We start from the raw sequence: 24,034 nt of genomic DNA, 5'->3' as shown, positions 1-24,034 counted from the left end.
TTCACGCAGAACAATAAAACATAGTTAGCTTTAATGAAAATGCAGCTGTTTCTGAGGATGAAGGTAGGTTAAAGACGGTCTCTTGCTGAATAGAGTTTGTAAAGCATGTCTCTTGGTGCAGCTAGCTGTGCCTCGGGACTTCAGTCGTCACTCTCCTGATGTGTGTGTGTGTGTGTTTGTGTGTATGGGCGGCGTGTCAGCAGCGGCTGTAGTGTTTGTCGATTCGTGATGGCTTTTTCTTCTGTCTCTGCTGACGATTTAAAGAGGAAGATAGACGAAGTTCAGCGCTTTCTTTCGGTGTCGTTAAGCATCGCGAACGCGCACACGGTGGATTTCTACACGCGCGATGTTTGGCAGTCGTTCGTGGCTGTGAGTCCCGAGGAGGTTCTGACGGCGTTGAATTCCGCTCGAGACCACACGGGGGCAGCAGAGGACAAATTAAAATGTATGTAATGGCGTTTTAGATTAAACTCACATTCACTGATCAGCCATAACATTTAAACCACCTCCTTGTTTCTACACATTGTCCATTTTATCAGCTCCACTTACCACATAGGTGCACTTTGTAGTTCTACAATTACAGACTGCAGTCCATCTGTTTCTCTGCATACTTTATAAACCCACTTTTACCCTGTTCTTCAGTGTCCGGGACCCCCACAGGACCACCACAGAGCAGGTATTATTTGGGTGGTGAATCATTTTCAGCACTGCAGTGACAGTGGGGTGTTAGTGTGTGTTATGCTGGGAGTGGATCAGACACAGCAGTGCTGCTGGAGTTTTTAAACACCTCAATGTCTCACTGCTGGACTGAGAATAGTCCACCAACCAAAAATATCCAGCCAGCCAACCACAGGATGACTAACACAAACTGTGCAGTAACAGATGAACTGCTGTTTCTGACAAGGTGGTCCTACAAGGTAGGTGTGTCTAAAGGAGAGGACCGAGAGTGGACACTTTAAAAAGTCCAGCTGCGCTGCTGTGTCTGATCCACTCAGACCAGCGCAACACACACTAACACACCACCACCACGTCAGTGTTACTGCAGTGCTGAGAATGATCCACCACCCAAATAACACCTGCTCTGTGGTGGTTCTGTAGTTGTCCTGACCATTGAACCATAGGGTGAAAGGGGGCTAACAAAGTATGCAGAGAAACAGATGGACGTCTGTAATTGTAGAACTACAAAGTGTACCTACATATTAAGTGGAACCGATAAAACGGACACCGGAGATTCTCTAATATGAGTTATAATTGGCATCTCCACTTATTTTTTTAACAATTTCTTCTTATCCTTTCTTTTGTGATTATTATTTAAATGAATATTTTAAATTGCTGTTTTGTTTTCACTGCTTTAGTTACTTTTTTAACTTTATCGTTTTTGTGTGTTCTTGTCTTTTTTTAATCACTATTGCTGTCTTATGTTTTTATGTCTCTTATGTCATTATGTATTATTTTTCTTTTGTGAAGCACTTTGATCTTTGAGCTGGTTCTTAGTATGAATGGTGCTGTAAAACGATTATTTTTATAAAGTGGACTGTTTTGATGTAGAAGTCAGTGTAGTGCACTGTGTAGAAAGTATGAAGTTATTTGAGATGCAGCCACTGTTCTATGAAACATGGACCCTAAGGGTTGGCTGTGATCTGCCAATCTACAGTAGTACAATATAAAGTAGGCAGAGTTCAGTACCATAACTATATAATTTATGCTGCAAACTTCCCTTTCTTGTATTTATGTAAGACAGTCCTTTTTTGCAGTGAATGAAAACATCAGCTTTGGGTTCTGTGATGCCACAAAGAAGCTGGTGGATGTAGAAGCTCTGCTGAGGGCAGCTAAAACCCACTCACTACCAGGACTTGGGGTGTGTGTGCAGCGTGAGGCAGTGATGGACACTCTGAGAGTGATGTCTGCAGATGCCCAAGGTCAGCATGGTGACTGTTTATCCTGTAACAAACATTTGTAATATCTATTATTTGCTAGATTAGACTGTTTCTCAGTTGTGTATTTGTTTCAGATGGGATCTCTGATGGAGCTCTGTTCCCTGATGAGTTCATGAACTCTAAGAAGGCCCATGAGGTGCCAGCTATGTCTGAAGTTGTGGCCAGTCTGGCCAAATGCTGCAGAGTCAAACAAGTAAGAAGCATCTCATACTGCTGTCACAATCACAGGAACCTTTCGATCTTGTATTGTTTTTGATCTTAAGACTTATTTTTAGTGACTTCTATACATTTTTCAGTAGATACTTTAGAATTAATATACAAGTTATGTAGTTATGAAAGTGAGGCTCTTGCATTTTAAAGGGTTAATGATGGTTTTAGATGTTGTTCTCACCAGCTGTGCTGTTCTCTCTCTCTCTCTCTCTCTCTCTCTCAGGTTATAGATGTGGGCTCAGGTAAAGGTTACCTGTGCTCATTCCTCACTTTGCAGTATGACCTGCAGGTGTTTGGCATTGACTGTTCCAGTGTTAATACACATGGTGCTCAGGAGAGGAACAGGAAACTCAAGAAGTTTTCTAGAGCCTATCAAAGACACAGCAAGGTCAAGAGTAACCAAGAAGTCTCACCCGAAGACACAAGCAGTAGAGATGAAGAAGAAGAGAGAGCCAATCAGTGGCACAGAGCTCCTACAGAACATGAAGGGACAGCTGTGGAGGACAGTGAAAAAGAGAGGAGCACTGAACAGGTGGAAAACCACGCTAGCACTGATGTTGAGAGTCATATGGCTGAAGTCCAGTATGGTGCATCAGCGGAACCAGCCGTTAATGTTCTCTCAATCACAAATGGACGTAGAGACTGTGCACTGGACTCAGCAGATGCTGATTCAGAGGAGACTTTCTTCACTGCCTTGTCTCCTGACATCATGGAGCAGGCCACCCGCCGTGTTCCCCCCAGCCAGCTGAGCCTGGAGGAGAGGGAGAGGAGGAAGAGGGATAACCTTGAGAGGAAGGCACGGAATGGGAGAGGAAACACTGACAACAGCAACCTCTTCTCACCTTTGACTTCCTATGTTACAGCAGAAACAGAGCTCAGGACACTGATTTCAGAACTAGAGGTGAGGGGCCAGGAATACTACACCAGTTTGATGGCAGTAGTTTTTATGCATTAGTAAGTAGTACGATTGTTGCCACTTGTCATGCGCGGGGGTGTCCAAAATAACAGAAACACCATATGAAATACTTATACTTACTGGTCGTTTTATCAGAAACATCTACCATATAGGTTCACCTTCTAGTTTTACAATTATAGACAGTAGCTAATCTTTTACTGCAGTTTCTCAGCTCCCCTCTATCCTGTCCATTGTTGGAAAAGGACTATTACTGACCAGATATTAATTGGATGGTTGACCATTCTCAGGACAGCATTGACATTAACATGGTCTTGGCATATAATAGAAATTTTGCACTAGCCACTCGGCCCACTGAGCTAATGAATCTTGTGGCCAGAATTATGGAAACATGTTTATTGCATGCGCATTGTATTTACAATTAATAAGCATGCTTTAGTACCAAATGTCTGTAAAATGAAAAACTTTATTTTAATAAGAACATTGCTATTTTTGTGACCGTTGTGTTCCACCTGCTAATCTGGTCTGCCCTGACGTCGTCCAGTGTAGGTTTGGTCGTTGGTCGTTATTGTGTACTGCAGGAAAAGCCTCTTGGTGCAATAACAGCTTATTTAGCACCTTATTATATGTAAAACCATGTTTCATAGAGTGATATTAGCAAACATCAGCCGATGGAACAGCATCTATGAGGCCACGCAGGTCAGCTCGAACAGCTCGTCCAGCCAAACAGGTTTATTAAAAGGGAAAGTTTCTCCAAGGGAAGTGACCACTTGGTCAAGAGACTCGATTTTGTTTAGAATTGAAAACCAAATGTGGGCACTGGGAAGTAGGCAGTGTCTGGATGCTAGTGTTGTTTGGTCCGAGTGTATCAGGAATAGTGGTGTTGCTGGAGTTTTTGAACACTGTATGCACTTACTGGTCACTTTATTAGAAACACCTTGGTTCATTTGTAGGTGTACAGTTAGAGAGTGTAACTCTGATTTTCCACACTCCATTTGTGTCAGTCATCCTCTAGCCCCTCTTCAGTGGGCAGATTCTGACCACAGGACCACTGTGGGCTGGGTGTCTTTTTGTTTGGTGGACTATTGCCATCCCGGCACTGATACTGATGTGTGTAAAACTCCAGCAACACTGCTGTGCTTGACACACTTGTATCATGTCAGTGTCACTGCTTTGCTAAGAAAGGCCCATCACTCAAATAATATCTGGTCAGTGGTGGTCCTATGGTGGTCTGTTTAATTTGACAGACATGGTAAAAGGGGCTAACAAATTTTGCAGCTACAGTCAGTAATTGTAAGCCTACAAAGTGCACATACAGTTGTATGCAAAAGACACCCCTAGTCAAATTGCAAACACATGCTCTACAGGGAACAAACTTAAATATGCCGTTTTTTGCTCATTTTAGTGCACAATTAATGTTTATTTGCTGAATTTAACATATTGAACAAAAAAACATAAAATGTAAAATGTGTTATAACTTTTGCACAAGCCACATTTATGTTTTTTTCCCAATATGTTTAGCAAATCAATAGTAGTTGTGTATTAAAATGTATGTATGTGTGAATGTAAAAACTTATTTTCACTTAGAAAACCAACAAAACATCATTTGACCAGGGCCACCCAAAGTTTTGCACACCACTGTATATGGAAGGTGTTTTTGATCAAACACCCAGTAAGTATGAGTATTTCATGTGATGCTTCTGTTACTTTATATACCCTGTATGTCAGTTTTTGGTCTATTCACAAACTATAACAATGCAAAGGTAAAAGCAAGCTGCTTAAGATTAACCTTAAAGCGTAACCTTAAAAATGAAGACCTTAAAAGAGTTAAATGGTATCAGCTCTCACAGTGCTGAACTCTGAAATATGAGTTCTCTTAGCGTGGAGCTGTAGGCCATGTTTGATTGTTCTACACAGTGACACATACTTGAATGTGGTTTTATTATAAAATATTTAAAGCAGGGGTGCCAACTCCGGTCCTGGAGGACAGGCATGCAGCACAGCTCGATGTTTCACCTATACGTGGTTCTACAAGGGTTCTTTAGTAAAGAAAATCGTTCAATAATAATGACTCTTTTTGAAAAGGGGTCTATCTAGCATCAAAAAAGGGTTCTTCTATTATTACAAGCTTGACACTGTAACAAGTAAAGAACCTTTTTTGGTGTTATAAAGGTTCTAAATAGAACCATATTCAACACATTCCCCTTTTATTCATGGAAAGAGTGTTCATGGTTCTATATAGAACCATCTTCTTTAGTAAAGAACCCTTGCAGAACTATCATTTTTAAGTGTTTACTTGAACACACCTGATTACACTTATGTGTTAATGGCCAGGGTTAGTGGGAGTGTTTTGACTAGGGAAACCTCCAAACTGTGCTGGACACCGACACTCCGGGACCGGAGTTCACCCCTGATTTAGAGAGATATTATCCACACTTTATTGTTGAGATTTCACTGGGAATGTCATTAAATCTGTTGGGTCTAAGCATCGGCCAGTTTTCTTGACCACGCAGTAATTTGGTTGAGCCCTGATGAGATGTTTGCTCTTAATAAAACTTAAGATTCTAAGGCTAATATACACATCATGATCTGTCAGACTGGTCACTTCTGTATTACATTTTTTTGTGCAGAGTCACTTCTAGTGTTTATTTTCTTTTCTAAGAGGGTTAATTTGAAGTAATGTATTGAATGTATTCTTATGAGTCTTGGCTGCGCATGTACATCACTCATTTAACTAGGCTACAAGTGTAATATGAGAGCGCAGCAGCCATGGGGTTCTAATAGAGAGCAGCTTGAAGCTGCTTCATTCCCCTGACGTGACAGCACGATCGCAGTAATTATTCTAATCATGTTAATTATGTTGATTATGGGAAATTAGGCTTAGGATTAGGAATGGCATTGTTGGTGCATGAGATGTTTCCATTGTGACGTATGATGAGCATGATCAATGGCAGCAGTTTGTCAGAGACTAAGTGGATGCTTACATTATGCTCTGTGCTGCCAGAGAGATTTCACCAAATTATACTCTACTTTTTCTCTCTCTCTTCCTCTCTCTCTGTCTCTCTGTCTCAGGATGCGGTCATGGTTGGCCTGCATACATGCGGAGACCTGGCTCCCAGCACTCTGCGAATGTTCGTGGCCAAGCCGGAGCTTCAGGCTGTTTGCAGCGTAGGCTGCTGCTACCACCTCCTGTCTGAGCAGTTTGATCAGGGCGGGCAGGGTGAGTGCACGCCCAGCCCCTCAACACACACCCATGGCTGTTTTCTATAAAAGACCCTCAAAGTTACTGCAGGAGCTGAGTCACTTTCACCACAGATTAAGTAATAATGAGGGACACATCATCTTAGCTGGCCAAGAAGGCTACAGTGATGTTTAATTGCTGAAATCGTTGGGGAATAGATGTGTCACATTAAGGTTTTTTTTCCCCCATTGAAATGGTGCTAGCTGCATGTATGAAGTAGGACTTTTCATATCGCTGCTGTCAGTCCAAAACCTCGTATTTCCATTTTTGTCGTTTTTCAGTTTTTGACATAATTTGAAAATTCTGGTTCCATACTTACATTAGAAGTAAAGTATGTTTTTTCCTTCTCATGTAAAGTTACCATTTTGGAGATACAAGGTTTTGTTCCGACAGCAGTGATATGTTCACTTTACAGGCCTTACTTCTCAGTTCTGATTATTTATGTGCTCAGATCAGATCATTTTGCCTTGACAGTGCACATATGTTTTTAAGCGAGTCATATGTCCTGAAAGGACCCACGTGTGCACATTTAGTTATCAGGTTGCTTCTGAAGCTGATGATGACAATGATGTGTGCATACACAAAACGTGAAAAAAAATCAGTCTCATGTGACTGTTCATACAGTTGCATGGTTACATATCAGATATGTATCTGATCTAGTACTATATATAAAAGTGGCTTAAATCTGATTAAATTTTTATGCTCATACAGCTCAAAAAAATCAGATTTATGCCACTTCAACTTTGTTCTCAGATGCTACAGAGGACTAAAGCTGATCTGTGTGGTTAGGCTGTAGTTTCAACCAGTCCACATTCGTTGTCGCAGTAACAATGCATGCATAGATATGCTGACCTAGGCAGGGCAGGTAAAAATGTGATTTTCATGTCGTATATTCTGACAGTGCCGTGCACCGAATGACGGAAGAGCATTAAATCTTTATGATCAAATTGGTTGTACAAATGTGACTTGAATCCGACTGAAGAAAGTGTTGGATTTGATCTATTTATTATTTTTATTTTATTTAATTAATTCATTTATTTATTTTATTTTATTTTTTCTGTTTAGACTGGAGAAAATCTTTCTTGCTTAAGTTGGTAGTGCCCAAAAATTGGATTTGAGTTTCCTGTGAGAGCAAAGCCTTCAGCCTGGTAATGTGAACGGACTTGAGTATGTGTAGACGTTCAGTGGTTGGATTTCTGTTCAAGCATTTCACAATTTTTTGTCAGTAAAAGAAAATACGAATCAATCATGATTTCTATCAGCTGTGGTTATGTGTAACATGGCGTACAACGGAAGGATTTGAACCTTTATTAGCCTCTTTAATGAGACCTGAAGTTGGTGTCCCTCTTCACTGCCGCCTACCGAACCACTGTGAACGTCACAGCTGCAGTTTTAATTGGACATAGTGCCAAACATGTGACTTTTGTTCCCACTATGTCATCACTCGTTTGAAAAATCCATCATCATTTTTCCCATTTCTCTTTTATTGATAAACCAACTTTCTCATGTCATTCAAGCATAGGGCTGAATGATGAATCGTGAAGGTCAAAATTGCACTTCAGAGGAGTGCAGTTTTTAAACTACAAGAGCTGCTATTTTAATTATACTCTACACAATATAACCTAATAATGTAGAGCTTATGAACTGTCATTCTTGCACATTACATTCAGCTTTCATGACAAAGTCAATGTGCTAGTCCTCCTGGCAAAAAGAACAAGCTTGGAGTTTAATTTCAAGAAAATAATCACATTTTAAATCAGTATTGGTCAGAAAAATCACAATTAGATTTTTTCCACAAATCGTTAAGCCCTATCCAAGCAAACACTTTTGCACTTTTTTTTATTTCTGGCTTTTCCATCCAGGTTTCTCTTTGCACTTTTTCAATATTTCCAAAAATAGGTGGATGGAAAACCCACATGTGTGGCTGTGTGTTTCTTCCCTCCATGTAATGCATTTTAAAGCCCAGTTCAGTCCACTGCCAACACAGAGCCTCGATATCACATATCTCTCTCAGCATGGCACCTCCCCAAAAGACTTCCAGCAAGCCCCGAGGGAACATATGGTTTCTGACACATGCACACACGCACACACAGAGTCACTCAGTGGGGACTTGGAGAGAGTCGACAGTCGAGGCCGTTCAGCAGTGCTCTCGTATGCTTTATGAGTCTGTCCCAGACCAGTGGCTCATTTGTCACTTTCCGCTAGACCGTGGGGGAGGGATTATTACTTATTTTCCCAGCCAAGCAAAGAAGTATAAGCACCCTTAAAGGGGTCAATACATTACATGTGACAGGCAATAGAAATACCAGACCTTACTGGTGGACCGCCAAAAAAGGTGCTCCCTTCAAAATCACTTAGGGAAAGGAAAGCAGACCTATAGAATCTAAATAGCATTTTATGAGCAGAAAGGTGATGTATCTGACCCTGTAATTGCAGTGGATAAGGTCAAGCCCTTTCCAATGGAGCACGTGAAGATATTCGTTTCTGTTTACCCAGTAAAATGTTCTCATAACATTATAGAATATCATTAGATCGAAACCGGAGTAATACCAAGGTATAATATAACATGGTGAAAAGCCTGATGGAAGACTTAAAAGTTCTTCTCAGTAGTTCTCCAACATGCAGTGCATTTTTGGAAGGATACTACTAATTACTAATTGCGATTCCCAATTCAATGCTGCACTGATTGTAAGGGAGAGCAATATATTAATAAATTATTATTATTGTAATAAATTATATCACAGTATACTTTTCTGTATCCCAAGTATTATCAATACTTCTAGACCACAAAACAAGTGCATTTATTATCAAGACCAACTGTTGAGAGTTAGGAAGGGTTCAGACGGCGGTAAAATGTGAGGTGCACTGCACAGACTTTATCCTTTTGGAGGTTCACTCACTGCAAATTTTTTAATGCTGCTCATCGTCTCCCTGTTAATAAACAACAGCAGTATCGTAACTGTCAATCAGCAGTGCTACCTTTCTGTAATTTCTAAATGTCCAGGCGCAACGTTTAACTACTGCTCTAAACCAGCAAGTGTGATGCTGCTAGCAAAAAACAGGGTAAACTAAAATAAAACTTTTTTTATTTCATGTCATATTTTATGATTCTTTTTTTTACGTATTGGTGTCCCTCCCCCATTACAGCTGTTACTGAAGGCCTCTTACTTTTAAACTGATTGGTCAGTATAGAAAAAAATGCTTTAGACTCAGGTTACTTGAGCACAGCTGTGCAGGGTGCATGAGGGGATGTGTCTCATTCTTAAAAAGAAGCAGTGATCGATTCTGAGGGCTGCGTTAATGCGCTTGATTAATGCATGCAACTGATTTGAGAGAATGTGGAAGATGGTTGATAAACATTTAAACAACTGACATATATAATAAAAAATATAGAACTCTTTCAGTAAACTCTTTCAGTGAAAAGAAGCACGCTTGAGAGAGTTTGTAAAGGCATCGTCTGAACAGCCCCTATAATGTGAGGCACCCAGCGTGCAAAATCAGCATGCAAAACACATCTCCGTCATTGAAAACAATGTGGAAAAAGCACCATGTATGCAAAAGATACATAGAAATGAAACCCCTACTTAGACCCGTTATAGAGAGCCTATGAACAACAAGCAATGTATAGCAACTGCATAAACTGCATAGTAATAAGTAGCTGATTGTATGCTAGTGTAGTACACTATTGTCTGATTTTAGCCACTTCTTTTTTACCAGCTGTTTAATTTCTCCACATTCCTTCTTAGTTTATTTTTGAAAATGATTATTGTAAATTCTAAGTGTAGGATTTTTTTCTGTTTCTGATGGTGCTTTTTGTCCATTCTAACTGAGAAAACAAAATATTGTGATAAAGTATCACGATATATGTTTTTGCTGCATCACCCACCCTTAATTGGCATTCCCAATTGGTTAGTCCTGGATTAGGATTCATCTGTGTCTGGCCAAGCATCCCCTTCTGTTTGCTTCTGAGTCACAGAATAACAGTGACATGAGAGCTTTTAGTAAAGCCGTCCTTTTCTGAGAGGAGTACAGCAGCCTCATCCACGCTAACACCACTTACCCCCAATCAGAGCAGAGTCGCTCCTCCTGAGAAGAGCCAACAGCAACAACAGAAGAGACTCAAACAGAATTAATGAGGCTGTTCCAGAGCAACAAGCCACTGGTATTAGTTTCAGCTCAGATTCCTCTCTCATTTCCAACCTCAAGAAGCCCCTTTTGAGTCAACTTGTAACCAGATTTTCACATAATTGAAAGTGTTGTATGATGACGTGATGGTCAGTGGACAAATACACACACAAGCATGTTGGAGAGAATCCAACTTCAGGCCCCACAGCGACCGTGTGTCCCTACAGAGTGTGAGAAACTCGCACGCTATCGAGTCCAAGTAAAAGCACTGGTGTTTGTGTCCTGCTAAGCATGACGCACAACTTTCACACACCCTATTACCCCACGCACACATACACACACTCTTTCACACACTCTGGGTTTGTGCTTGGCTCTGGCTCTTGTTCAGCCTGGCAGGGTTTGGATTAGCATGGTGGCTGGTGTAAACAGAGCTTTTGTTGCATTAGGAATAAGGCCTAAACACTCCAGCCCAAGCTCTTTTGACTGGCAGCCTGACTAGAACATGTGGTGCGCAGGCTTGCGCTCCACTGCAGTGGCCGTTCTTGAGGCAGTGAAGCAATCGTGATCTAGCTTGCATTATAAAACGGATTGTTTCACTTCTGAAATCTGATTGGCAGAGCCACATTCAATGCCATTGTGAAATCACCGTACATATCATGCACAATGTTGTTAGTACCACGCAAAAGGCAGAGACTCTTTTTACTTCATTTCTAGTCAAAATGGCCATTAACTATTATTCATTTTCATTCGTAATTCATTTTCAATGTCATGAAACAACTAAAAAGCATGTTAAATTACATAGAAGCTTTATATAGCCTTATATAAATATATTATTAAAACGTTTAAGTACTTAGTGTGTCCACCCTTTGCCTTCATTACAGCTTTCAGTTTGTTACACTTCATTACAGTTTTTAGTAGCAGTGTGCAATATGATATTTTACTTTTATTGAGATTAATTACTTTTTTGAGTGTATTGTGGATATCGGCAGTTCTTGAGGAGCCCTGACCAACTGCATATTTCATTATAAAAGGAGCATAACTTGTCCTATTTAATTGAATGTAATGCAGCATACTATGCAAAATCTTAAATGTTTTTTTTTTTGTTTTTGTTAGCAGTTTTAAAAATGCACCATTATTGTTGCATTTTTACTTGTCAAAATGAAATATGATCATTCGTATTGTGTATAATGAAAATGCATTTTCGCCATCCAAGTAATTCCAAACGCATTCAATGATGTTAAGGTTTGGACTTTGGGGTGGTCAGCCCAGTGTTCTGTGAACACCAGCAGCTTCTTTGTTTCTTTGTTTGCGTCTTTTTTTGTTTTTTTTTGTCTATTTCCTTTTCTCAGTGAGGCTTCTTGACAGCTACACATCCTTTCAGACTCATAGCATTGAGTTGTCTCACAGTGGAAGGATGGACACACCTGTGGGTTGTCTCCTCTCTCCCAAAGATAAAAGCTTTAAATGCCATTTATCTGAAGGTGTCAGGTTTGATGGACTACCAGGTTTTGCATGGTTATTAGATCCATTTCTCTGTATCTTTTAAAAGATTTTGAACATTTTTTTAATTAGATAAAATGGGTATATAAAGGCTGTTGTGCTGCTCTTGAAATAATATTAAAAATATTAAAATATTAAATATTAAAAATATTCATTGTACATAGGTGTATTTTATCCTATTGTATTTTGCCACTGTTTCATAAAAGCAGTAAGACGCTCAAAGCCATGCATTGCAGGGATTTTACCACAGTCAAGTGGACTGGGCTTCACTTGTGCTGAACATCACCGCTTAACCATGGTAAAATCACTGTAACTCATGGCCTCTTATAGCTTATTGCTTTATTTCAGCACAGCTTTCGTCACAGCTTGGTTATTAATGCTATTTTTCACATTTTCTATTTTTCTTGAGCAGATTGTGAGACTGCTGTGTTTGGGTTTCCCATGAGTCAGTATCTGAGAGAGCAAGCGTGCTTCTGTGGGAGAAACGCCAGGATGTCGGCATGTCTGGTAAGGAAAAACACAAATGAGACTGTTGGCTTAAACTTTAGTATGAGGTTTCAATTGTGTTACATATGGGCCGATGTAATTGTCCTTGAGGTTGACATAGTTGACATAATATGACAGTGCTGAGGTGTCAAAGTCAGTCTCCAGCTCCTCATTATTCTTCCTGCTGTTCTTCATAGGCTCTGGAGAGGGTGTCAGTCGGAGGAGGGGTGAGTGAATGATTAAGTCATATTCATGCCTCCATTCAACATCCTGGATTTGCATATAGAGAGAGATTTTGTGCAAGAGCTGTTTGTACAGCTGACAGCGATATGGAGGCCATGCTGAATACCAATCCTGCCATTTTAGGAGGGAGGAATATGAATGTTTCTCTGTGATTAGATGAGCTGATATGGTTTGCTCTTTACATGATATTTTCTTGTTTTTGATAGTAAACAGAGGCACAGAGCCAGAACAGTTTGCGTGTTCTGTCTTTCTGCATTGTTATCTGGGTGCACATATGCATACACATCTGTATTTGTGTGTGTATGTTTTGAATATCTCCATTTCTCATAATGGTCATGGAGAAATGCTGCATGATCTGATTTGGACACATCCGCAAAGTAGGATGAAGCTGGTCAAGGGCTTTCAGTGAAGTAATGTCTGAAGGAAATCATCTTTATGGGAGACACCTTTAAAATGATCCTAAACAGATGTGAACGTTTAAACATGTGAGAATAATTGAAATGCGTAATTATTTGAGTAGTTCCATGTCAAATGTGGTCTGATAGTCTTTTTCACCTGTCTGTCACAGCTTCCTATGGAATCACTCTTCTACAGGGCAGTCCTTCATGTTATTCTACGGGATCACTATGATGCTCATAAGAGGTACCTATTAGAATGCATTTTATTTATGTATGTAATAATATTATCATATTACGTTTACTACTTGGAAATGACACAAATGTTTAATATCAACGGACAGTTATACGTACACACTTTGATCTGAAGGCAAAATTTGTTTCTAAGGCAAATATAGGTAGTGAAATTGGTGACTTGTATGATGTTATTTGCAAAACAAAAAATGTACATTTACATTTAAAACATGAATGAACGTGTGTGTGTGTGTGTGTGTGTATATATATATATATATATATATGTATATATATGTATATGTACACACACACACATATATATATATATATATATATATATATATATATATATATATATATATATATATATATATATTCATTGATTTCATTTCCAATCAAAATGGCCATTAAGCCAAATTATCCTTTTTCTGTCATCATCAGATAAACAGTGCTTAAAGCTTTCATCTTTGAGAGAGAGGAGAAAAACAAGCCCTCTTGTTTCAGTGCTAAAAAGTCTACTCATGTTTCTGTCCATCCTTCCACTGTGAGAAGACAACAAAGAGGGCCAAAAAGAAGAACATTTGTGTATCAAATAAAGAAGCTGCTGTTGTTTTCAGAACAATGGATTGACCACCCCTGAGATTTTTTGGATTGTGAGAAGCAGGAAATGCAACCAACTTCTAAGACTGAACTTTGGGGGTGTGGGAAAATATCCTTGCAGGTTTCTTTAAAAAACTGAGAGCAAGTCTCCTTAAATAAATGGAAACAAAGGATTGACACACTAAGTACTGACTATATATATATATATATAATATATATATATAATATTATATATATATATATATATATAATATATCTTCTGCTAAATAATATTCTATTTTTGCTTCCCTGATGCTGAAAAATGAATAAATTTGATTGCTTAATGGCTGTTTTGACTGGAAATTGAATACACGAAGGATGGTCTCTGACCTTTGCACAGTACTGTAGTTTTGTATTCCCTCAACAAATATTTTTGTTTATGTGTATATTTTTGTGTATTTATTTATTTATTTATTTATTTATTTAAACAACAAAGTCTCAGCATATGTGTTACTTCCTCAGTCCTGTTGGAATCCTCTCAGGGGGCTCCTCATGAAGCTGGCTGAGAGATTGCCAATGAATGAAAGAATGTTCAAGTTCGTCTCTCATAGTTTGTATTTTGTCTCCGAATAATTCCATTTTTGTTATTTCACGTTTTGTATACATTCTGTACTATTATAAAATGTGTAAAATAGTGAAAATAAGGAAAACACTTCTATTTGTGCCCAAACATTTTGACTATTACTACATATATACATACATATGCAAAATGTCTAGTTCTTGCCTTGGACATGTGGTGCTTTACATTATGTGGAGGTTCATTCAACTTTGAAACATTTGTGCGCTTATATAACACAGGCTATATAACAGAATTAGTATACACTATACACTGTGTAACGGTGACAACTTTGGACCAACATTCTCAGTGTATATGGATCTATGTATGCATTATTTTCCAGTTTGCATTTGTGTTACTTTTTTTCCCCAGTGATCATTAGATGGTCATTCAATCTATCCAAATATTTAGCAATAAGCAGTAAATCTTTTGGAGCACTGAAGTATTCCGGCTATTTGATGCTGACCTCACAGCACAGCTTGAGCCCTAAATTAGTGTTGACTGATGCTTATGGTTGCAAGCTGTGAAGCTGAAAATAGACCTGAGGCATTGAGTTTTGCGTCGTCTCCTTTTGTACTCAGTGTGTAACCATATTGCAGCCATTAATGACTTGTTATGAAATCAATTTGTAAACAAGGTTATTTTATACCTCTTTCAATGAGGCTGCTGTTGTTCTTTTCTGCAGTGAGAAGCGTGTCGGAAATGTTTATTCTAAAGCGTCCTCGTTCGTGGACTACGTGAGAAGAGCACTCAGGAAACTGGACCTGGATGAATCAAAGGTGAGGGATGGTGACGCTGAAATTGCAAAGGACAGGAAACTGTTTTTTCCTCTCCTTTGTACTGACACCAAAGTCATAAGACACCAAAGTCTTCTGGTTTGGTCTGAGTCTGCTTCCTGGAAAGGAAAGTAATGCATTATTCAAATGTATACTTAATTTCCACAGGAATAAAATACACAAGACATAAAATACATCAGCTCAGCTTTTGAAAAAAGTAATTGAACAAAGACAAAATTATGTTGATGTATTTTCTAGACAATCTATGACCACAGTTAGCCAGTCAGTGACTAAATGAGCAACTGACGTCCATTGTTGAAACATGCACGCTCAAGTGTTGCCCTCATACACTCCCCATACTATCAATATAACTCTAATATAACAGATGCATCTTGTATCTTTTAAAAACTTAACACACAGTGGTGGGTACAGTTGGACTGTTTTTTCTTTTATCATGCTGTATAAGCAGCCATAATTAGATATTTTTAACTGTTCCTGTAACAAGGTGAAAATGCAGTCATCAACCAATAGTACATGACCAACAAGTGCACAAGAACTGGAAAATATTTTGATATGTTGACTCCTTTTTTAGAATCACCACTCTGTAAAGTGACATTTAAGTTTTTGCTTATATTTTTACACTTTCAAGAGCAAATGTACGTTTTGCTTGACTCTACACATGATACTTTGCTAACAATAGTCTGTTGTGAAAATTTAGGCCTAGCTGGACAGCTGGCTAATTCTGTCTTCATGGATTCATTGCTGGCATAAGAGTAGACATACCATGTCATTAATTATCAAGCAAATTAATGCAGAACAGAAGGTTATCTCCTTTTCCACCACTGGATCAGAGAAATTTCTAGACAATTGCATAACATAGTGCCTTGAGCACCACTGTTATCATAATAAGAGTCCTGTTGTATTGTTTAAATGAAAATTATTTGATTTGCTTGAACAGTATTAAACATTGTAAAAATCAAACTAGCTAACGTTACATTGACAAATAAATGTAACTTGTGATTATTCTAAAAATACATCAAAATCTATCATTTCTCCACAAGTATCTCCAACTGGTGACTTTTAAAAAAACTCAATCTCAACTTTTACTGTAAATTAATGCAAAGAGATTTTATTCAAAGTAATTTTGGAGCATTTCAGTTGGTCCACTCAGAGCAGCTGCTGTGTTCAAATGATGTAAAAAAAAAAAAATAAAATAATCAAACAAAATGAAGATACTTTAGTTTTTTGGACAGCGACGATATCCTGTGTCATGTCCTGTGTCCTGTATCATAGACACTTGTGTGAGAAATGCCATGCAGCTGATGGCCGTCCAGTAAAACTAGCCTTATCCAGTCTTGTTTCTTCAAATAAATTCAGTGCATTACTTCTTTCAGAGTATCATATTATGACAGGGATTATGTGATAATCCTAGTTTATTTTACACTAAACTGAACACTTCAGGTTACCCTTAATGAGCTCTCGCACTGACTGCACAATTGCCTCTGACACTGTAGTAGGACTCATTATGTAAACTCGCTTTAGTGTGTCCACATTTAGGAGAGCATTAGCCTATAGAGCTACATGCGATGGATAAGGCATCATTAAACAACCAGTGAGTGCAGGGATTTGCTGTATGTTTCACATCCTAATCCTCTGTGACAGATTTATAATGATCTCTTGTCATTTTCTCAACTGTACTTTGAGAACAGAGTCTCTTGCTTGTCTTAGACTCAGGTATCCTCCTGTCTTCTCATCTCTACCATGTTCTTCCTCCTTTTTTTCTCCAGCTTTCCGACAGTGTGATCCAGAGCTACCATGATCTGTACAGCCCTAGGATGAGTGAGATGGTGGCATTCAACATGGTGAGCCCCTTTTCAGCATGCTCAGTCTAAGCTGAATGCGAATATATTAGACTCCCTCTGTTTCACTGCAGAGGATATGGAACAAGCGATTTGTTCCAGAATTAGGCGTAATAACAAAACTCTGTAGGTCAGTTTTCTCGATATGGGTTAAGTCTAGTCCTGGACTCCATGCTGATATAATCCACCTTGCAGCAACATGCGTTTTTGGTGATCAGATCACACTCAGATCTCACTCGAGTGCATGAAAAGCCAGGTGTAAACACCTCCAGGATGCATTATGTTCAGATTACGACTGGATCACTCCACATTCGGTGCTGGTCCGAGACGCATCTTGAAAGCATTTAACACAAATGTAAACGGTGCATTTTGGTTGTCCATACACAGTTACATGAGCAGAAAAAGGGTCTGCCATGTGCTGACTAGCAGGTGCAAGAATAAACAGTGAAATGGAAGATGGAGGGTAGATGAGGCTGAAGTTAGCCACAAACCAAGAGCCTTCTTGCATTTTCGACTGATGAAAATGCCCAAGCTGAGCTTGTCGATTCGCATTATAACAAGGAAAAATTAAACAGAAGTAAAACAGGAGCGACGAATGTGTGGACGTGCTTTTAACGTTGGGAAAAGCAAAACTGAATCTCATCAAATGCATTTTAGTTAAAAAAGGGTAAATGGGATCTAGCCAAAGTATATTCAGATATGATCCAGAGATAAAAAACATGTTAATGTAAAAAGGCTTTGTGAATATTGGCTGATCTTGATCTGACATTTACTAGGTTTTAAAATGAGCCGTTTTCATTTAAAATACTTTATTCTTAAATACCTCTAACACTCCTCAAACAAACACTCTGCTAACCTACAGAAACAAATACATAGCCAACAAGATGTCTTGCACAAAAGCACATCTTTTCTGTTTTTTAATTTTGACGATGCAAAAGACGATGTAAAATAGAAGAGTCGTAATTCTGATATAATACTTAGCAGGTTAAATTTTTAAATTAAAATTAGGCTCTATGTGGCTGTGTGCTTCACTTTGCTTAATGCAGAGCTACTAGCATTGTTTTATTTTAGTCTAAATTTGTTACAAAATCACATCAGGTTTGCTCTTTTTTTCTTCCAACATCTGATCCAGCATTTTCTACTGGTATCTGCCCAATCCCACTACTCAGTATTTGATTAGTACCATCTCTACTCAGTACTGATTCACCAGTGTAAAGCATTTTTAGTGTAGCTTTATGTTTAATCTTGGTTTGGAAAACTGTCCCTAAATATCAGCAGTTAATTTGCTGGAGTAAAAGTAACACCAGGGGGATAAATTGTGTCTTCAGAGTTGAGGGAGCCCTATTTTTTCCATGGATGTCACCAACGTGGGAATAATTCTGAGAGTTTTTAGCATTGACATCATGAGAATATAATTAAGACTAATAGCCTGTGTGTTTCTGTTTCTCAAGTCAATTTATTGACTTAGTTGGCTGTTTTAGTAACCTTTGTTTGTCTGTTTTGGAACTATAGCAAACAGTGATGCCCCCCTCATCTGACATAAGCATAATGCGGCGTATAATCCGTATAATGCGACGTTCATTGAAACTGTACTGTTAAAAGAATTTTAACTTGAAAAAGTTAGCGTTCGGGTTGCCTTAAAGTTTTGAGTTATTTGAACTTCAAATAATAAGTTGACAGGGCATAACATACAGGCTGAATACTAACTTTAATTTAAACCCCAGTTTCATGAAGACCTTATTGGAAATGATTTACATGTCTATAATTTTAGAGTACTGGAGCTCAGCTCCAGGTCCTAGTTAACCCCTGATGAAACTGAATTGCACTTGAGTTGCATATTGTAAAGCGCCTTGCTACTTATTTGAAGCTCAGCTGCAGCAGTTGCAAGTGTCACATGCAACCAGTTTTATGAAACAGCCAATCAAAATGTATAAAACACTTAATGCAATCATATCGAATGACATCATTTCAAACAATTGATTTCACTGGATCAGTGGCCAAAAAAATGAAACAGAAGATGATTTGTTGGGCAGTTGAAAATGAGACCCTGATCGACTTTGTACAGAGTTGGTAGTTCTTCATTTTGTCAGTTTCCTGAGCCATGACAACGAACAAACAAATTTCTCAAAGCTAGCGTTTCTGTAACCAGCTGCATTAACAAGCCAGCTAATGCTAACAGCTGTCTAAATGGCTGCTTGTTCCGCCTAATTTCACATAAAGCTCAGATTTTTTTGAGTTCCAAAAGATGAAAATGATTACATAATGGGCAAATGTGGTTTGTTCCTCTAGAAACTTCTAGGACAGGATAAGCGAGACATCATACAAAGTGCAACCAAAATAGCATTTAAAACAGTTTCAAAGAGTTAACATACAAAGAGCTGATAGAAAAAAAAAACAGCAAAGATGGCTGCAAAAATTATATTACATATTAAATATGCAAATGGAAGTAACAAATCACAGATAACTTAATATAGCGTAACGATATCACTACTATGGCTAAGTAGTGAAGTAATGAAATGGGTTGCGTGCAACTTTGTTTTGAATTGTTTCATGTAACCATGAAGTTGCATGCAACTCACAACATGCAACTAGTTGCATGAAAGTTTCACAGTGTAAAGTCAGCCTAAAGCATACATATAAGACTACATTAGCTGTAGATAATACTGTGTATCATGGTGGAAAACTATCCATGGAGCTATTTTTGATTCAGCATGACACTGTTGTTTTCTCTTTTAGCTGAAAGTGACATTAGCTCCCTGCATTGAAGGTCTCATCCTGCTGGACCGACTGTGCTACTTGAAGGAGCAGGTAACTATCTTGTGTTCTCAGACTAAAGAGACACAGATTGTGAGATCTGCTTGGTGTATCTTGACTGTTTGCGTACTGAAGGATTTTGGTCATGTGGGCTAAGCAGAGATGCCAGTCACACTGCTATATTTTCCAGTCCCTCTCTGCTAGTCCATTGCCCTTGGGGCCTTAGCCACTCTGAAGCATTGTCAGAGAGGGATCTGTTTCAGTACCACAATGAAGTTTGCTCCCCAAGTGCAGGCTCTGTGTGTGTCAGCCTGTGTAATATAACACTGAAAGGCTTCTTAATCCTCTTGTAATTAGAGGAAAAAAGAGCCCTTTGTATGCTTCACTTGGACTGTTGGGAAGGGTCTTTGTTTCAGAATCTACATGCTCTGGGATTATAGCACATATGTCTATAATCACTGCACAAACCAAAAAACTGTCAAGTTCCTCCATGACAGAATATGCTATTTTCTATTTTGAAGGCTGTTGAAAGCTGTTACAAGGCAGTACTTGTATCTAACTAAGATAAAACATGTGATTCAAGTACTTATTCATGACTTTCTAAACTGGAGTAATGTTTTTACTAATAGGGAGCTCTTAAGAGAGTGCTTTTTCTTCTCAAACCAACTTTCTATATGTACTCTCATCACTAAGTGTGACATATAGGAGTTCCAGAACAGTTTAAGTGAAGTTTAGCATGGTTGTATTATTACATGACTAAGGATAAAGTATTGCTGTACAGCCGGCAGTGGCTACTTTAATTCCACAAGTCTATTCATCCTCCAGGAGTTCAGTAGTTTAGAGTTACACCTCCGTTTCCCCCTACCCTAACACGCTTTGAACATAAAACCCCCCCACCCACGCAAGGATGTCAGTCAAGAGCGTGTGGCTAAGCCAGTCATGGGGCGATTTACATAGAAAACAGAGGAGAGAAAGAATTTTTGATTATATGTGAGGATCGGCACTGCTGGTTTCTCTGGGGATCCTTTCTGTATGGTCTTATTGTGTTCACTTGGCGGTCATATAAACCTCTGTGATACGTCGGCTCTGTATGTTTGCCTACAGATCTCTGCGGTATGCCTTTGTCAGACATTGAAAGGGCTTATTGCTCATTAAAGGCCCTTGATGACAGACATGTGAGCCCCAAGTGTGCATATGGAAATTAGAGTCACACCAGACCTCGTGGCATTCCTTCTTATATAAATCATTAAGCTATACGCCTGCGAGGCTGCTGAAAATATGAATGTGCTTTGATAAGTAATTATGGAGAGCTGTATTATGGATTAAAGCTAAAGCAGTTTGTTTTCATCTGAGCTGAATTTCATACCTAATCCAAACAGTCTTTTCACTGTTGGATGTCCCAGTAAAGCAAGTAATAATCAAAATGATTTTGATCATTCCTGGTGTACAAGTGTGAGGATTCTAGCTGCAGTGAGACTTATTAGAATTATAGCACATAACACAACTTCCAGTCAAACCAGCCATTAAGTACAAGTTATTCAGCTTTCAGAAGATGTTTCTGAGAAGATTAGATATAAGATGATCCACTTGTCTAAGGAAGAGGAAGGTAAAGGGAAAGTGAATGAAAAAACGGGAGTTTTCAATTGGAGTCGAAAACATAAGATGTTCCAGAGAAAATGGGAGTCCTAACAACTGTGCAAGACCTGGTAAACCACCAAACCTGTCCACATCAGATAAACAGTACTTAAAACTTTTATGTTTGAGAGAGGAGAAGATCGAGCTCCACTCTTGCTTCAAATCTGAAAAAAATCACAGGGGTTTCTGTCCATCCCTTTACTGTGAGAAGACAATTCAGCGCTATGGGTCTGAAAGCATGTGAAGCTGTTAAGAAGCCCTCACAGAGAAAAGAACAGACAAATAAGAAGACAATCTGAAAATCAAACAGGCTGCTCGGAATGATGGAGTGACCACCCCAGAGCATTTTTTAAATCATAGACATTGTTTCTCCTGCTTTTCCCCTTTTCCGTATCTTATACCTATGGTCAAATCTCATTCTCTGCTGTTATTGTTTGCTATCCGGTGTCGACCAGAGGAGGATGGGTTCCCCTTTGGAGTCTTGATTCCTCTCAAGCTTTCTTCCTCTTGCTCTTAGGGTGTTTTTCCTTGCCCCTGTCGCCATTGGTGACGCTCATCCAAAAATCTTGGACCCGGATTTTTTTTTCTGCAAAGCTGCTTTGTGACAACGCCTGTTGTTAAAAGCGCTATATAAATAAACTTTGATTTCACTTCACCAGAGTCCAGACCTCAACATCACTTTGCATTCTGAACTACTGGGATCACAAAAAGCAGAAAAAACAACTTCTAAGACTGAACTTTGGAGGTGTGGAAAAATATCTCTGCTAATTTCTTTAAAAACTCAAAGCAAGTCTCCTGAAAAGAATGGAAGCTGCAATAAAGGCAAAGCATGAACACAATAAATACTAAACAAAATTTAATTGTTGATTTTTCTGCTAAATATGTTTTCAGGTTTTTTCCTGACAATGAAAATGAGTAGCTTCTAATTAAGAGCCATCTTGACTGGAAATTAGACTGTGTGTGGCCCTGTAGTGCCCATAAGTATCTCCAAAATATGAGTTCCCTAATAAAGCTTAAATGTTTTCACAGGAGAATGTGTCCTGCTCCGCTCTGGTGCAGCTCTTCGACCCACTTCTGTCACCCAGATGTTACGCTGTCGTTGGAATAAAGAGATGTGGAATTTCATAAAGCCCAAAGATGCTGTACCACAGTTATGCCTTTTATTTTTTATGCTTTTAAATTAAATGACTCACTTTATCTACTCATGTGCTTTTGTGTTTTAATTAGCATTCCAACCTATAAACATTTTTTCCACATCTGCATCTGAGTGCTGTAACTGTAAATTGTAAATCAAAAACAAGTGATGCGGTTTTCATTCCTTTCTGACTGTCTTTATTGTTTCTGTCTTTTCCCAGAACATCTGACTGAATCAAATTCATCAAGTTAAACAGAGTTAAACACTAGTTCACCTAGAGGAGTCTCGGTTAGCAGAATCAGATGTAACCATGTTATGCTATAAATTTAAATCAAGATTTGAGAATGTGACATCCCCAAAGATTACACAAACACTGCATTCAGACACGCGGCCCGAGCAGATCTCACATGTGTAAGACATTAATACATGTGATCACGTGTCTGATATATATCAGATCCTTTACGTAATCTAAACAGCCCTATGTTCAGAACAATTTTCATATACTGAGCAGCTCTTTGAGCAAGTAGTTGTGCCAATAGTATGTATAAACATACAAATCTAATCAACTATAGAAGAAAAAAGCTGAACTGGGCATTACAAAGCTGTCCAGGTAGAAGCTCTGAAGCAGTGAATTGGATCCAGTGTAGTGTGTTCTTCATAGAAGAGGCTGGTTGGTAAATTAACCTCATCATGAGTTCACATGGATACTGTGTGCTTGGAAACAAAAAGCTCGCAAACAAAAGTTGCACTCAAGCTGTGATTAAGCGTCGCTTATTTACCGGTTCATCAATGTTAATTACCAGCTCGACTCTTAGTTAACTCAGGCATGCAGAGCACTGTTTACATACCTCACATTCAGACTTATTAATAACTTAAATAAGCTCCCGAAGGAGGTCACTGTATTGACCTATATGAGTCATCACAGCTCCATGGATCTTCATTACAGTGCAGGGTCGGAAGCACATGCTACAACTATTCATTACCTAATTATTTTTATATATATACCCGTCACCCCTCGTGATTGGTGTCAGAGAGGGTGAGTGAAGGAGGTTTTAACACTACTGGCAGGTCTGTGTCTAACTGCTAGATAACGAGGCCATATGTTAGCGGGCTTGTGTTAAATATAAAGTGATGCCTGTGTGACGTTATCATATTGGTATGATATGGATCATGTAGCTTACTTGATTTAGAAGTAATGCATCATAAAACCCATAAAGGCTGTGCTTGCGTTATTAGTGACTGAAATGGAAATGAGAAGGGGCCAGACTATTGTGTGATTTCAATCAACAAAAAAGAAACACATACAGTAGGCCTAGTGTGTAGAAATCACCTGAGAAATTTAAATTTAAAGCTGTTTATCTGAACAGTAGATGTTTGTTCCCTTGGAAAAACATTA

General features: G+C 38.7%; 1 protein-coding gene across 2 annotated transcripts; it reads left to right on the top strand.

Annotated features, from left to right (window-relative positions):
* The first annotated feature begins 144 nt into the window (after positions 1-144).
* On the top strand, positions 145-22,690 carry mettl25 (methyltransferase like 25). 2 transcript variants are annotated; one of them, XM_036563835.1, is made up of 12 exons: positions 145-445; positions 1,755-1,919; positions 2,012-2,130; positions 2,371-3,048; positions 6,133-6,280; positions 12,339-12,433; positions 12,610-12,639; positions 13,224-13,297; positions 15,165-15,258; positions 17,043-17,117; positions 19,851-19,922; positions 22,533-22,690. In XM_036563835.1, exons 1-12 carry the CDS (start codon positions 229-231, stop codon positions 22,629-22,631), a joined length of 1,866 nt encoding a protein of 621 aa, XP_036419728.1. In that variant the 5' UTR covers positions 145-228; the 3' UTR covers positions 22,632-22,690. The 2 variants fall into 2 exon arrangements, with proteins under 2 accessions (XP_036419728.1, XP_036419729.1); XM_036563836.1 differs by lacking the exons at positions 15,165-15,258; positions 17,043-17,117; positions 19,851-19,922; positions 22,533-22,690 and adding an exon at positions 13,726-13,879.
* The last annotated feature ends 1,344 nt before the right edge of the window (positions 22,691-24,034 follow it).

This window comes from Colossoma macropomum, unplaced genomic scaffold, assembly GCF_904425465.1.
Source record: "Colossoma macropomum unplaced genomic scaffold, Colossoma_macropomum, whole genome shotgun sequence".
NCBI classification, from domain to species: Eukaryota; Metazoa; Chordata; class Actinopteri; order Characiformes; family Serrasalmidae; genus Colossoma; species Colossoma macropomum.
Note: the sequence above shows the minus strand (reverse complement) of the source record. Positions and strands in the feature narration are given on the sequence as shown.

What these genes read in the sequence shown, in the direction of transcription:
- mettl25 (XM_036563835.1), top strand. Translation starts at nt 229, where the DNA reads ATGGCTTTTTCTTCTGTCTCTGCTGACGATTTAAAGAGGAAGATAGAC. An exon ending in GTTTGATCAGGGCGGGCAGG is followed by an intron (nt 6,281 to 12,338) that starts GTGAGTGCACGC and finishes TTTCTTGAGCAG; the next exon opens with ATTGTGAGACTGCTGTGTTT. An exon ending in TGGACCTGGATGAATCAAAG is followed by an intron (nt 15,259 to 17,042) that starts GTGAGGGATGGT and finishes TTTTTTCTCCAG; the next exon opens with CTTTCCGACAGTGTGATCCA.